Below are 14,527 nucleotides of genomic sequence, written 5' to 3'. Positions count from 1 at the left end.
TAAGAAATATTACTTGAGCCACCCATTTAGACTCTTTTTAAGCTGGAAAGAGGAGGACATTGTGAATAGTGTGCAAAAATCACCTTGACGTCAGATGGCGCTGGATGTCGAAACCTCAGCTGTGAGCACTGATTTTATTTACTGGAAAGTAGACACCGAAGGGCCAATCATTACGTGGCTATGTAGCTAATCAGGAATATACTTAGAGACCTAAATTGGATGAAATTACTTATGTAACTTACTGGAGGGCAAGAGGGAAAAGGAAAGGCGAGAGGAGAACACGTTTGGGAAAACAGATTGACCCATTTCTGCTTGGAGACCTAAATCTCCTAGGCTTAAGCCCTAATTTTGGAATGAGAGTGTTCCTTCCTGCTGTATAAGGAAAGATTAAGGAGAAAAAAAGATCACTGAGAAATACAATACTTTATTGAAAAGAGACAAACTACCTCAGGCAATCAGTTTGTAGTTTAAAATAAGCATATATGTGCAGGTAAGGGGATGGGCCATCTTCACTCACAGCCACAGCCAGCAGGACATATGTATGAGCTGGATGTATGAACCACAGTTACGGGAAATCATTAACAACTGATATCACTGGAAAATCAAGAGGCCCCTTAGTATTTAAGAAAGTATTTGCCCGTCCACTAATTCATTAATCAATAAACACTACCTTGGCCATTTAATTATACATCAGGTACTAGACTAAAAGAGAGCAAACCCCCTTTTCTTACTGAGCCCCAATATGCTTGGGGAACAAAGGCAGGAAAGAAACAGACATGTGAGACCGTGCCCGAAGGGGCACAGAGCACAATGCAGTACTGTCTTTGGGCCTAGTCTTTTTTTTCTTCCTCTAGTGGCGAAGGGATGAATTTGTTATCTCTGTTACAAAGCACAGCACAGGAGGCTCCTTTTCTTACTAGCGTATATTGGCTGTACAAAGTAAGGGGTTTTATTACAGTGATTTTACCCTTCCACTCCCCAGACACCATACTCACCCCTTTTTTGACCTTCATTTACATTCTGAATTCTCCTGGACAGCTCCCAAGTGCCCCTTTCCACAGTATAAACGTCTCACTTCAGAGTGACCAACAGACCATCCACAGGAAATCCTTTAAAACCACCCAGTCTTCCTGCCAGAGTCCATTAGATTGCTTACACGTTTGTTGGCAATTCTACTGCCATAGTATTTCTGTTCCAGCTGTACAATTAAATAACTATAGCATCTAAAGAGAGCCACATTTGATAAGAAACAGAAAACCAAGGGTTTGGGGAAGAGGGGTAGTTGATAGGAATGGGTTGAATTACAGTAGCATAAACTTTAGGGCTCTGTGCTCTAGTGTAGTCTAGGCCACTCTAGGCAGTTCAGAAAGCGTGCCCAGAGAACCTGTGGTTAAAAACTGCACTCACAGAAACTCAAACATTGATTTCTCTTTTCCTGTAATTATTTCTTGTACACTGGGGTTTTCCAGAGCATCCATGTCTTAAGATAATGCTGTTTTTATGGTAGAAAGGGGACTTTAGAGGTGGGAGAAGAGGAGGAAACAACATAGAGAAGGACTATGTGATGAAAGTGCACATAGATAGGAAATTGTCATGAAACTTATTACTTTGTGCAACTAATACACGATAATTAAAGAAAATAGAGGGGACTAAAAAGATGTAGTACTGGTTAAGAGCACTTACTAACCTTGCAAAGGACCTAGGTTCAGTTCCCAGCACCCATAGCGGGCAGCTCATAACACCTATTATTCCAGTTTCAGGGGGTCTAACACCCTTGTCCTCAGTATTGCATACATATAATGTACATAAATATACTCTCCTCTCCCTACCCCTGTCTCTCTCCCTCTCCCTGGCCCCCCACAAATACATATCCACAAAATAATTATAAATGAATATTAGCAAATGCAGTGTGTGTCTGCTTATGCCCCTACTGGAGAGATGACTCAGAGGCTAAGAGCACTGGCCTTTGTTCCAGAGAACCTGAGTTCAATTCTCAGCATAGACATGACAGTTTACAAATGTCTGCAACTCTAGTTCCAGGGGATCTGACACCCTCACACAGACACACGTACAGGCAAAACACCAATGCACATAAAATAAAAATAAATAAAAAAATGTTGATCAATATGATCTGTTCATACAAAAGATTTATGGGAACTGTAACGATTTGAACAGTGTAAATACACTGAAAATAAGAAGTTTTGAGGATTGATAACTTAGGGGATAAATCTTAGTTGAGATGACATTCACATCTACTCAGACTTTATATGAGGAAACTAGACCACAGGCTTCATAAAAAGTGACTGCATTTGGTTCATTGTTTTATTTTCATAATCAAACATTAGTGCCAAAGGACATCATAGGCATACTAGTTCAACATTTTTGGTTAATTTTAGTCTTGTAACCTATGAAAAGCATTGATAATCAACTGCCTTCAATGTAGGGGACCTGCCTTCTTATTCTGTGACAAGTCTGAGCACTCTGCAGGCTTAGCTTTGGCAGTAAGAACAATCACTATAGAGAACTACTAAACAGTATCTTAAGGAAATGGTGAGCAATGAGATAAACTATAACCTGCAGGATGTTTCCCCCAAATTATTGAATTCTTCATAAAGCATTCTATCTGAGTTCCTAACCTTCTCTTCCTCTATTTTTAGACCACATCATTAAAGTTTTTGCAGGTTAGCAGTTCCCAGAATCTGGAAAGAATACAATCATAAACTCTTTTGGTAAATATATTTTATACTCTCCAATGTGTCATAAGACAATCTGTGGGATTTCGAATAAAGATTAGAAAGTCCACTTGCCACCTCACTAACAAGTACAAAAAACCAGCCCACAATAGCCCACCACTATAAAGTCTAATTAATATAAGCCCTATGCACCATGGCTTGCCTCCCACCTTCTGAAGCCATGAGAAACTCTTTTCAAAGATGGTGACTAACACAAGACCAACAAGCTTAAAGACCAAGTTCTCCTGGGCAAGTGGAAGAAATTCTTCTCTCTTCACTCAACCCAAAGTTATCCCAGCTAGAGTCCATTATGATAGCTGCCTCCATTCTCAGGCCACAGTAAGGAGTTCCCTGTGTCACCAAGCCTTGGGAAGTTGACAATCGTCACCACTAGAGAAGGAACAGTTGTTCTTGAAACTGACTGAATACTTCTTAACCCATGTACTAAGGAGTGAGTGAAGTACCAGAAAGTTTGATTAGGTGCAGTCAGTGATGACCATTAATGGTCTCAAAAGGCTTCGCCAGCACTGAATTCATGAATGCTGATGGCTGTGCAGGGTGAGAGAGAATGTGCAGGGTGAGGTGAGCCACAGGTGCTGACTGCTCATCTTCTAATGAATGTATTGCTCTCTCTCTCTCTCTCTCTCTCTCTCTCTCTCTCTCTCTCTCTCTCTCTCTCTCTTTCTGTGGAAGGGTGCCACCACTCAACAGATGGTGTTCATTCATTACCACTGAAGTCACAGACAGACACTACACACTCAGGCCTGAATAGCTTGTCTAATGCGGGTGTCTTCTCCTGAGGAATGTATTCCTTCCATAAGACATACCACAGCATTCTAAAAACTGGTTGTGAATTATAACACAAAAGTTGGTACTTTAGGCCTTTTTAAGTCCTAAGCCTCATGGAGGTCCATGTACTCAAAATGTTGCTTAGCCCTTAGCTCGTCCGTCTGGATGGTTTTCTCTCACAAACCGCATATCTGTAACTGTTAAGTATTAAGTACACACGCCCAGCGGGCTCCATTCTGCTTTCCTGAAGCCTCTGTGCTTAAAGAAGCTGCCCTGGAGTCTCAGTGGTATTATCAGAAAGTGGCAGACAGCAATGGCAGTTAAAATCACAAGAAAGTAAACAAAATGGTAATAAATAGGCAAAATAAAAATACAACAAACAAAGGGCGCTTGTTCATAGAGTCAGAGCCGAATGAGTGGCTCAGGCCTGGCCCTGCCCTGCCCAGGCTTAGTGGGGAAATCTGTGTAGCCGGCAAAAGCCTCTATCACTGTTATTATTACTTTTCTGCTCTATGAATGGCAATCTGGAACATGTAGGTGAGCTCACTTTCTATGCTTAGTGGGATATCCCATGGGGTGCTATTCCCTTGCCTTAATCTGAAGCACTTGAGGGATAATTTGAAATAAAAGGCTTGAAACAAAGAGCAAGCCCTTCTGCTTTAGGTATGAATTACTTATGAAAGGGGCTGCATTTAGCTATTTATATTGCTAAATTTTGTACCTCAACCCCTATGAGAAACCAAAGAGAAATTAAGTACTGTGTCATCTTTGTTATAGACTTAGAAGAGGCAAAATTGAGATTTGAAATCAGGTTTATTTGACTCTCCAGTCTGAGCTCACAACCACAGTATAGTTTAAAAAAAAGGATCAATTTATTCCGAAGTATATAGCAGCATGCGTTATAATTATAATATCTCAAAGAATTCTATGCAGAAAAATGAATTTTCCAGACAAATATGACCTTATCGGCCTGCTCTAATATTGCCTTGTACAAAGAGGACCCAAACACCTCAGGCCATCTGGTTTGTGTCTTGTTTTCCTTAATCTTTAATGATGGGCAAATCCAATACATTATGGAAACCCACTTTTTCCCCTCAAGAGATGTAGATGCCTCTTAAGAATTTGATGAAAATGCATTAACTTTTCAAGCTACTGAGTTGCATTTTAGTGCACTGAGGCAGTAAATTGGGTGTACACTGTGCAAGAACAGTGGTGACCTAAAAATAAATATTTGATACAAGCCATTATATTCTCTTGGGGTGGGGGAAGTAATAGATTAAAATTCTAAAGACTCTTCAGCTTCCCAAAAAGGAGGAGGGAATCTGTGGCCTGGAGGTGTTCTCTGCCCCTGCCGCTGCATTTGTTCACCTCTTTAAGAGTTCACCCCAGTCGATCTTGTGGCTCCTAAAGCCAAGGGTAGAAGTTTGATCCCTGCAGAGGCCACTTAAATTCAGAGAACAAAAAGCACCATTCTCTGCTGCAGACTCTTCCCCAGATCCCTGCCAGGTTTCTTCCCTCTGGTCAAAATGAGACACTGGCAAAGGGGTGCTAACCTATGACAGTGTTGGAACACAACAAAGGACACCCCTCTACATGCAACTTTCTCTTTGTGTGCTCATGGCTCTGACATCATTCACAGAGAACACAGATTGCACTTTCCTCTCAGCCTGGAAGCCTGAGTCAAACTGAAGTAATGCTCCAGTGCCACTTACAAAAATCCATTATCTGCTTGTCCTAAGTACAGAGCCCGGCCTCCTAGCTTACATTATCCTGTGGGCAGTAACAACAAAGCAACACTCAGGCTTCAATATGTATCTCTAGGATAGAAAATAGCAATGCTAATAAGCTAAAATCAAGCCCAGTTTTCATGTTAGTGTTCCAAGACATTAAGCTATCAAAAGTTAATTCCATGTACGTGGAAATAAAACAGGACTGGTTTGTAATATGTACTAACAAATAAACCGTGAAAACGGGCTTCTCAAATTACTGATGCAACTTTTTAGCAGGGTCACAAACTTAGCTTTCTTTCAATTTAGCCAGCTCTTCCTAATTTTACTTCTCTAATTATCCATCACTTCATGCATATTTTTTACCTCAAATATTTGTTTTAATAACAAAATAGCACTCCATGTCTTAAAGGATTAACATTTCTATTTTAAACACAGAGTCTAAATTAAAATTTGCCAACTTAAACAATAGCAAGAGTTTTACAGAAATTAATAAGCTTTAAGTACAGTTTGTATTAGTACACGGACTTTAGTTTATCAAATGTCACATATATCTTTCATGATTTGGGGATTTATTTCATGTATGAAGTAGTCAAATGAATCAGCTTGCCCTCGACTGTAACAAAATACTGCTTGGTGACTTGTGACAGACAGGGTTTTAACCTCTGACAGCGAGATTCATTGTGGAGCAGGAGCCAATCATAGATCCTGACGACACTTGTCTCCTCTAAGTTGGAATATAAAAAGCCACTTGGAATACAGTATACAGGACTCACTGGCGTGGCAGGTTGTCTCCCGGACGGTACATGCACTGATATTTCACTTGGCATTATTCAAAAGCAAAAGAGAAGAAATAAGAACAAGGAAAAAAGAGATTGTGCCGATTTTAAAATGATTCAAAAACCGCAAATGTATGTTTATATTTACCTGTTTGTGCTGATTGCTGCTGGCCCAGTGGATCTAAATGAGGACAGTGAGAGAGAGGCGAATGTGGAAAAAGAGGGGCTGTGTAATGCGTGTGCGTGGAGACAAAACACAAGGTACTCCAGAATAGAAGCCATAAAAATTCAAATCCTCAGTAAACTCCGCCTGGAAACAGCGCCTAACATCAGCAAAGATGCTATAAGACAACTTCTGCCCAGAGCGCCTCCACTCCGGGAACTGATCGATCAGTACGACGTCCAGAGGGATGACAGCAGTGACGGCTCTTTGGAAGATGACGATTATCACGCTACCACGGAAACAATCATTACCATGCCTACCGAGTGTAAGTAGCTGTTAGAGTATATCAACAGTTCTGCTGACTGCTGTCCTAGTGTTTATGAGAAACAGATCTATTTTCAGGCTTTTAACAAGCTGTTGGCTTATATGTAAGTAGGAGAGAAAGGAGATTTTTTTTTCAAGATTTCCTGAGAAACAAAACCGACAATGAAATCTGTCTTGTTTCCTTGTAGAGCCAAGTAGCTCAAAGTTAACATTTAATAGTATTTAATTTTATACGAAAAAATGTAGAATGCTTGTGTGTTTAGAGCTTAACAGTATAAGGCAAGGACTGTGAGGTTCTATAAGCAATGTTAAAACATATGAAATTTACAATTGCATTTGTCTAAAACGTGCTCTAGTTTTCTCCCCCACTAACACTGAAGAAAGAAATCTGCTGGATGTTTATTTGACACTGTTCCACAGTTAGAGTGCTTTCTGTTATTTAAAACTGTCAGTCACAAAGATTTTATGCTCTTTACGAATTAGAATAGTAATTGTGAGAGCTATTGCACTGGGAAGTTAAAGAAGGTCAATATTAAATGCATTAGCATAAGCCATGATGAAGCAGGCATAGCAAAAATAATACTCAGGCCCGAGTATCAGAAAATGCTCAGGAAAGAAGCATTATAATTGGGAGGTCATGGTGTGAATGCTGCTTGTATGTTCCTGGCACTGCACTGAGAGAACCCTGGCTGTGTACTTCTAGGCAGGAACAGGGATTGAGAACCTTCTAAAAGATTTAATTCTTTATGAGGGGGAGGGGACGTCACCTCTAACTGCAGCATCGCTTTTGGGAGATGATATGTTTCAGGCAGTTCCTATCTGAGTTCTCTGAAAAGCAAGACAGGTAGCCTTAGAGAGCAGGCAGGACACTGAAAGATTTCTGTGACATGTGTCCGAGATCTTGCTTTAATACCATGCTTTAAACACTTAAAACCAGACACGACATGGATTCAAATCAGCCCTTTACTAAGTAATCAGGTTACGACACAGCAAGTAATTTTCACTTATGATCACTCTCGGATCAAACAGTTCGGGAGAAAGTCTTCCTTATTTACATGGGGTTTGGAAAACCCCGAAGAAAAGCAATTGTTAGTGCTGAAGTTGCAGTTTCTGACTTTTGAGATAGCTTGAACATGATACCTGATTCTTTTTTTTCTTTTCTTTCTTCTTTTTTTTTTTTTTTTTTTTTTTTTTTGCTAATTAGAGGCTTCATGTTGTTCCTTTGAATGACTCTTCCAGAGCCCAAGTGTCACAGATGTATTACATTGTTTGCCATTTCTGAGGTTGGTTAGATTGCTCCCAGTGTCCCTCCCCAGGTAATTGAGGCCTGGGGGAAGGGTTCCTTTCTCCAGACTGACTGGTACAGCTGCTCAGTGAGTGTAACTGCTCAGATTCCCGAAGAATTCTAAGTGGACGTTCCGGCACAGTGTCTCTTAGTCTCTAATCATCATCACTTGCAAATTTCATGTGCACTTCCTTCTCTTGAAAAAATATCCCTTAGCCCACAGCTCTCTGGAAGGGGAGTAGAATCTTCATAAGCAGGTTTGAAAATACAGATGTCTAAAAAAATTCTGAAAAGCTAGAGCAACTATTTTTTTTCCTGGTAATTTCATCCGAAACAGGAATGAAGTTCCTCACCATGTTTTATTTTAAAAGACCACGTTACATACACACTACCCCAGCAGCCGATGTTAATGGGTGATTTTCTTCGTGTTTCGATGGGGCCTAACGTCAATCAATCTCTTCTTATTCCTTTGCAGCTGACTTTCTAATGCAAGCGGATGGAAAGCCCAAATGTTGCTTTTTTAAATTTAGCTCTAAAATACAGTACAACAAAGTGGTAAAGGCCCAGCTGTGGATATATCTGAGAGCCGTCAAGACTCCTACAACAGTGTTTGTGCAAATCCTGAGACTCATCAAACCCATGAAAGACGGTACAAGGTATACCGGAATCCGATCTCTGAAACTTGACATGAGCCCAGGCACTGGTATTTGGCAGAGTATTGATGTGAAGACAGTGTTGCAAAATTGGCTCAAACAGCCTGAATCCAACTTAGGCATTGAAATCAAAGCTTTGGATGAGAATGGGCATGATCTTGCTGTAACCTTCCCAGGACCAGGAGAAGATGGGCTGGTAAGTAGTAACTGAAAGTAACATTCGAACAACCATGTTACATTTTTATCCTTGATATAAATGATAATAGTGAAAAATAAATCCTATTTTCAATGCTCATAAGGCAGACAAAGTACCTTACCCAAAGGTTGGTCTGTACCCAAACCAGTAGGTGCCAATCTCTGTGAACACATTGTTATCCCATGATGCTCTTACTTAGCATGAAGACCAAAAGCCAATTACATCATGTTCTTAATTTCATAAGGAGGTCCTTACTGGGAATTAGATGTAGTGTCCTTTTCATTGTCAGACACATAATTATGCATAAACTATGCAGCCTATATGTAACTGCAGATTCTGGTTTCTACCCGACAAATTAAAACCTTTCCCTCCCATTTTATTTGTTTCTTTCCTAGGTTATTCATTGAAAAATATTGGCTTCCAATAAAGTAAAAAATATTAAAATTCTAATTAAAATACCTTTATATGTGTAGATAGGCTTGATTAAATATATTCTACTCAACACTTCTAATAAACATGCTCAGTACTTACAGAATGTTGGAGCCATGATATGTATAGAGATTACTTGGTGGATTGTTGCTGATAAAACTGTAATTTCTAAGCTAACCTTTGCCTCCTAGCCCATCTCTGGGCTCCTTTAGCATTACTTGCCCAGGAATTTACTTAGGCATTGCCAAATAATTAAATAGTGAGTCAGGGATATGACAAGACCTCATAGATTATAAAAATTAATAAAAAACATTTAATCCTCCATAAGCCTGAGTTACTGTTTTGTGTCACTTTTATTTACTTCTGCTTTGAAAAACTTACTGTGAACATATTGTTATTTTCACCCATTGTCATAGTTTACACCAAAGCATTGTACTTGGAAATGACAAATGTGGTTACCTTTTTAATCTTTTGGTTGAATTTGGGAATAGATCTGTTGTGTGTGAAACCTATTGTTTAAAGCGCTATGATTTCCTAAATGGTCTATTTTCTTTATACTTGCCATTTAAACACTACACTCTACAAATGATGTTCTCTTTGACAAGATAGCCTCGTGATAAAAGATAAAATTGCTATCAACTATTTGAGAACGTTCTTTCTCATAGATAGTAATTATTTAATCACCAAGGTTGCTAATGGGTTTTAATTATTTACAAGGTGGTTAATATGATATTCCTTGGAGTTTTCCCTCTAAAAGGAAATGGTCTTAAATGCACTGGGAGACTGAAGCTGTCGCAGTGCAAGCAAATTCTTCCTCTTCCTTCTTCTCCTTCTGCTGTGGTCCTGAGGATTGAACTAGGACCTTGCACAGGAGGGGCAAACCCTGTTCCACCAGGCTCCATCCACACCCAGTTCACCACTTCTTAAAAACCTCCTCTTTACTCCTTTAAGGATCTTCTTTCACACACTGTACACACAGCCACTGTTGTCATGCTAATTTCCCTCCTCCCACTGTAATCCCTATAATGCTCAGAAGGAGCTATTTTGCTCTGACTTAATTTTCACATTTCTTCCAGAAAAGCCCTAGGGAAGAGAGACCAGAGAGTGCCATCCCTCCAAGAGTCATCAGTCACCTGCAGCCGATGTGCAATCAGCAATGAGGAAAAGAGGGTGTTCAGTCCTCTCACCGTCCCGCCCACCTTCCTTCCCTTTCAGCTTACATTTATTTCCCAAGCATCTGTTCAGCCATTATGAGCTATTACGTCTGATAACAGTATGAAAAAGAAACAAAACTCTAAAAGGTGCAAAGGGAATGACCACAGGGAAATGCCTGATGCTGTTAGATTCTTGAAAGGAAAAATGAAGTCTAGTGTCTATAAAAATTTCTTAATAGTGCAATTCTTATTTTAAAAAAGCATAGAAATGATGGTTTTTTTCCTGAATAATGATTTTTAAGGTAGGAAGGATTTGGGGCTCCATTAACACAATTGTGCTTTCCTTTTCACACAGAATCCCTTTTTAGAAGTCAAAGTAACAGACACACCCAAGAGGTCCCGGAGAGACTTTGGGCTTGACTGTGATGAACACTCCACGGAATCGCGGTGCTGTCGCTACCCCCTCACGGTCGATTTCGAAGCCTTTGGATGGGACTGGATTATTGCACCCAAAAGATATAAGGCTAATTACTGCTCTGGAGAGTGTGAATTTGTGTTCTTACAAAAATATCCGCATACTCATCTTGTGCACCAAGCAAACCCCAGAGGCTCGGCAGGCCCTTGCTGCACGCCAACAAAAATGTCTCCCATTAATATGCTATATTTTAATGGCAAAGAACAAATAATATATGGGAAAATTCCAGCCATGGTAGTAGACCGGTGTGGGTGCTCGTGAGCTTTGCATTAGCTTTAAAATTTCCCAAATCGTGGAAGGTCTTCCCCTCGATTTCGAAACTGTGAATTTATGTACCACAGGCTGTAGGCCTTGAGTATGCTCTAGTAACTTAAGCACGAGCTACAGTGTATGAACTAAAAGAGAGAATAGATGCAATGGTTGGCATTTAACCATCAAAATAAACCACATTATAGGGTGTTTAATGATTTCCAGAGTTTTTGAACCAGGAGGAAATCAAATCACATTTATGTTCATTTTTGTCTATCATAATTACAATCTAGGCAAGGAAACGAGAGCACGTTTCCTTGTGGTCTGCTGAATTAAAGGGGTCTGATTCAAAGGCAAAGTCTTATTTCCTAACAGTTTCACTTAATATTTACTGAAAAGTCTATATATAGCCTTTGTAAAGTGTAGAACTGTTATCATTTAAAAACATCATGTACACTTATATTTGTATTGTATACTTGGTAAGGTAAAATTCCACAAAGGAGGAATGGGGCCTCACATATACGTTTCCATTCCTATTATAATTGGACAATACACAGCAACGGTGCTAATGCCATGCCGAGTGGCTCCTACTGCCGAACTTTTCGAATACAACACTCTATAAAGTAAGATTCTCTCCCTAACAGGCGCATGTGCACACAGCACTAAGCGTGCAATGCATTTTCTGTGAGGAAAGAAGAATCTTTTTCTTTCTAGAGGTCAACTTTCAGTTCTCTAGCACAGTGGGAGTGGCTGCTTTATCTTGAAAGGCCGACAAACAGTATTCACTTTGATCTAAATCTCAAAATCACCGTCTGCCTTTGCCACATGGCAGTTTTGTGGTAAAATAATGGGAAATGACTGGTTCTATCAATATTGTATAAATGACTCTGAAACAATTGCATTTATATAATATGTATACAATATTGTTTTGTAAATAAGTGTCTCCTTTTATATCTACTTTGGTATATTTTTACACTAATGAAATTTCAAATCATTAACGAACAAAGACATGTCGTGTATCACAGAAAAGTGACTGCTTCTTTTAGCAGATTCAATAATGGTCTTAAAACTTCGTATGTTAGGGTTAGATGGTTATATTACAATCATTTTATATTTTTTTAACAATATCAACATTCACTGATGGATTCATGGTGGCTGTATCTATGAATGTGAAGTTTCAGTGGCCATTGTGTTCAAATCTCAATGCCCCACTATTTTAAAAATTATAAGCATTACTAAACATACCAAAATTTATCTAAAGAAAAGCAAATATGGAATCTCAATAACAGTTACTTTTATTTTATAATTTGACAATGAATATGTTTCTGCATTTGTTCAGTTCAATTTTATAAATTGGAATTTTGTTAATCAAATGTATTGTACTCATAGCTAAATGAAACTATTTCTTACATAAAATGTGTAGAAACTATAAATTAAAGTGTTTTCACATTTTTGAAATGCATCAGTCCTATGTCATAATGATTGATTGTGGGTTTTTTAATTTTTACTTTGTTATAGATTTGCACAAAAGTTTGTAACAAAAAAAGTTAGTACAGAAGTTTGATTTAGGAACTCTAAGTCTGAGTGAAATTCCCCATGAATTTGCTTTATATATACAAAAGCAAAGGCTAGTATCTTCTGTTCCATTTCTCTCTACCTTGACCTAAAATCTATTTATTTCATAGGTTCGATTTCAAATGCAGTGCAGTTGGCAGTGGTAGACACTCCTAGGGTTACAGACCCCACCAACGTGGCAGGGACACAGGAAACCACAGTTCTTCCCTAACACTTAATGAGATTGGCACATTTTCCTGAGCACTGGGGGCACCAATTTTCAAAGTGAATAGCAAAGTGATTCTTAAATTACCAAGAAGTCCGTGTGTACCACTGAACAGGAGTCTATTTGAGCAATTTTTTCCCCCTCTCTTCATCAGGCCAGAGATGTGGCCTGAAGGGACTTAAGTTTAATGGGGAGGTGAGTAAAATTCTTTTATGCCACTATTTCTGAGTGAAAAAGTCATAATTAGCCCAAATACAATTTTAACAACTTCTATTTGCATATTAATTTTTTGAAATAGAAATCTAACTCCCAACACATTATATTCTATCATTCATCCTAACAGCAATTATTAAAATTGAGACATGACAAGAATCCATTAAAATAATCAAAAGTCTGTTTTAAAAATATAAGACATGATTACTACCAATTTGATGAGTAGGAAATTAAACTTTAAGAGGTGAAAGGTGGGGCTGGGGATTTAGCTCAGTGGTAGAGCGCTTACCTAGGAAGCGCAAGGCCCTGGGTTCGGTCCCCAGCTCCGAAAAAAAAGAACCAAAAAAAAAAAAAAAGAGGAAGAGGTGAAAGGTAAGTTGTGGTTTGCCTGGACTGTGACAAAAGTTGAAATCTCATTTACATGGCTGTTGTGGGCTAAGACACATACTGCAAAGCATCAAAAGAAATGTCATCTCTTTTGTTCATCCTCAAGCGGGGTTCAAACAATGAAATTGGTACCAAATTTAGTTTATTTGTCTCTAGATGGGACTCGTAAAGTCTTTGGGGAATGTACATTAGAATGGATGGCTTACAGCAAATTTATCTTTGTTACCACTTAAAATAGGTAGAAAATTGAAATTTAATCTACTGCATTACATATCAAATTACTTGAGTGAGTAAGATACTCTCTGAAAAATCCAGGATGTTCTCAGTTGTGGTATTTTTCCCTATGAGACCGTCAAGTTTAACTTACAGACATAAAATGCATATGTATCAGAGATGTGCACAGGTCTAACAGTTTGCACTAGCCTTAACATTACACTCAGTGTTCTTGATACAGAAATATATAGCTTGCAATGAAGCAGACACACTCTTTGCTTTGTCGTTCCCCTTTTTCTGTGGCTTATTAAAGTATAAGCTCATTTGTGAGGGTGAGTTACTAATTGCACTCATATCATGTCCACATTTGCCCTAAAAACTGACCTCAGTACACTTTTCTTATATTAATTCTATGTCTGCAAGATAAACATGATAGTACCTGTTAGAATGTATAGCAGTCTCAGATTTGCATCCTAAAAGGTTTATTGAAAGTTCTACTGTGAAAAGCAATTACCTGATTTGATTAATTTTGAAAGCTACTTTGGACCAAAAATTTTAAAAGTTAATTTACTTAATTTACCCTTTTATTTTCCTAAGCACTCATGATTGCCCTGTTAAAACTTTCCCTATATGGTGTGTTTTTCCTGATTTCTTGTGAAAGGCCTTATTCACAACACAATTTGTTTATGCGGTTTTGGCCACAGATCCTACACAATGTTTTCCAGATCTGCTCCCACGGACATTAAGTCTGTCTAAGTAGCTAAATGTCTCTTGGCTCTGCTCCCAGGGAACTCTGGATCTGGGCATTACCTTCAAGTAGCCAAAACAACATATGAACACAGGAAAATGTGACTACATGATGTCATCAGACTCTGACAATACCGTCACTGAATTAAGAAGGTGGGACTCAAATGGGAAACAGTAGTTTTCTGAGTAGGCTCTAAAGGCCTGAGAGAAAAATCTGCATTGTTCATAGAAA

At 38.8% G+C, this 14,527-nt stretch overlaps 1 protein-coding gene across 1 annotated transcript; it reads left to right on the top strand.

Annotated features, from left to right (window-relative positions):
- Positions 1-6,015: 6,015 nt before the first annotated feature.
- On the top strand, positions 6,016-12,416 carry Mstn (myostatin). The gene is made up of 3 exons (NM_019151.2): positions 6,016-6,515; positions 8,275-8,648; positions 10,587-12,416. Exons 1-3 carry the CDS (start codon positions 6,140-6,142, stop codon positions 10,965-10,967), a joined length of 1,131 nt encoding a protein of 376 aa, NP_062024.1. The 5' UTR covers positions 6,016-6,139; the 3' UTR covers positions 10,968-12,416.
- Positions 12,417-14,527: the final 2,111 nt, after the last annotated feature.

This window comes from Rattus norvegicus, chromosome 9, assembly GCF_036323735.1.
Source record: "Rattus norvegicus strain BN/NHsdMcwi chromosome 9, GRCr8, whole genome shotgun sequence".
Taxonomy (NCBI): Eukaryota; Metazoa; Chordata; class Mammalia; order Rodentia; family Muridae; genus Rattus; species Rattus norvegicus.
This window is presented reverse-complemented; position numbering and strand designations above follow the sequence as displayed.

What these genes read in the sequence shown, in the direction of transcription:
- Mstn (NM_019151.2), top strand. Translation starts at nt 6,140, where the DNA reads ATGATTCAAAAACCGCAAATGTATGTTTATATTTACCTGTTTGTGCTG. An exon ending in CATTACCATGCCTACCGAGT is followed by an intron (nt 6,516 to 8,274) that starts GTAAGTAGCTGT and finishes ATTCCTTTGCAG; the next exon opens with CTGACTTTCTAATGCAAGCG. An exon ending in GACCAGGAGAAGATGGGCTG is followed by an intron (nt 8,649 to 10,586) that starts GTAAGTAGTAAC and finishes CTTTTCACACAG; the next exon opens with AATCCCTTTTTAGAAGTCAA.